Genomic DNA, 1,516 nt, shown 5'->3' with positions numbered 1-1,516 from the left:
TCACGGGAGCTATCTTATGATCCCGGTATTCTTCTCGTCTCAGGTTTGCCCCACCCATCCGCAGAATGCACCGAAGCTCGCTGAGCAAGAGCTTGTCGTCCTCCAGGGCGGCTTCGTTTGCAAGGAAGCATACTATATCTGGCATGGAATTGTCACGGCTTCGTAAGGTAAAACCGGATCGCCAGTGGATCTTTGATGAATCGACGTGCTGATCAATACTCTTCCTAATTTTCGAGTTAGTTTATTTAGGCGCCAATTCCCACAATTTCTCACAAATATGTCTAAAGATCACTTACTGGTCAACCTTCCATGAGCTAGTACGCTCTAGTAATGTTTTGCTTGACAGATCTGGGGCATTGCCCTGTTGGTCGAATAAGTTGAGGTAAAAAAGTCCTAGAAAACACGCAGTGTGCCAATTCCCGGGACTGTATTCGCTACTGGGAATGTTGATCTCACCCTTGATCAACTCGTTCGCTTCGACGATCACATTCATCTCATCTCGTGATTTGGGTTCAAGAACCTTGAGACCTTCATCTTTAGGTATCCCGTTGCCGACGTCAATCTCAGTACACCAAACGTGAAGCTGAGAAAGATCGTTCCTATCGAGATATGTGGTCGTCGGCATCTTGAGGCGAAGGTATTTCGATCCCTCCCAAGAAAGGGTGATTGCTGGATGCCTGAAAGCCTGGACCGGCTTGGAGCCCTTGACTTGAATGGGATATGACATTGTGAAAGATGCTTTTATGGGACATACAATAGACGTTGTATAAAGGGTAGATTTGCAAGATAAAATGCAAAGGAATTATGAGCAGAATAGTAGGTAGCCAGGTATGTCGTTAAATACATAAATATTAGATATTTGGGTACGTAACTTGGTAGACCTGGTATTCCAATGGAGGAGCTCGCTTTGACATGGTTGCAGGCGCTAGGTCCACCTTACCACCAGGATATTGTCTCCTGGTACATACATGGTGGGGGAGCAGGAGCGGTAAAGTAAAGTGGTAACACTGTAGGAAGTTGGCTATGTGACTTTCTAAAGGCATTTGTCGCCTCGTGGTATTATTTTACATCCGCTGCCAATGAAGGGAACCCCGCGTTGCCGATCATTTTGGAGGGGCAAGGCGGCGCGTGTAGCGCTAGAAATCGGGCATAAGCCGCCTCCGTTGGTTGCCCTGGCACCAACGCTAACCCTATTCTCCGTATTTATTCAGGACAAAGCTTAGCTCCCTAGTTCTCTAGCGTAGCGTCACGTCGCGCCGTGTCGTACGTATCGTTCTCTCAAATCTCTAAATCCCATTCTCAATTAATCCTCCTACATTTCCCACTTCCTGGTTCACCATGGCAGATCAGAACCAGTCGGAAATTATCAAAAATAATCCCATCGGTGAAGGCCTCAAGGTTTTCCTTACGTCATTTCGTCTTATCTGCGAGAGCAAAGGCATCCTTTGCTCCGGAGAGGCCTTTGGTCAACTTAACAATGAAGGTAAAATAGCTTCACTTTAATGCAGTATTTTCT

At 46.4% G+C, this 1,516-nt stretch overlaps 1 protein-coding gene across 1 annotated transcript; it reads right to left on the bottom strand.

The window, feature by feature from the left end:
- Positions 1-14: 14 nt before the first annotated feature.
- On the bottom strand, positions 15-727 carry F4822DRAFT_435535 (uncharacterized protein; the record flags this gene model as incomplete). The annotated part of the gene is made up of 3 exons (XM_051462206.1): positions 15-80; positions 134-224; positions 297-727. 3 exons carry the CDS (start codon positions 725-727, stop codon positions 15-17), a joined length of 588 nt encoding a protein of 195 aa, XP_051308263.1.
- Positions 728-1,516: the final 789 nt, after the last annotated feature.

Source organism: Hypoxylon trugodes, assembly GCF_022578975.1.
Source record: "Hypoxylon trugodes strain CBS 135444 unplaced genomic scaffold F4822scaffold_67, whole genome shotgun sequence".
Taxonomy (NCBI): Eukaryota; Fungi; Ascomycota; class Sordariomycetes; order Xylariales; family Hypoxylaceae; genus Hypoxylon; species Hypoxylon trugodes.
The sequence above is the reverse complement of the archived record's forward strand: the minus strand, read 5'-3'. Positions and strand labels throughout refer to the sequence as shown.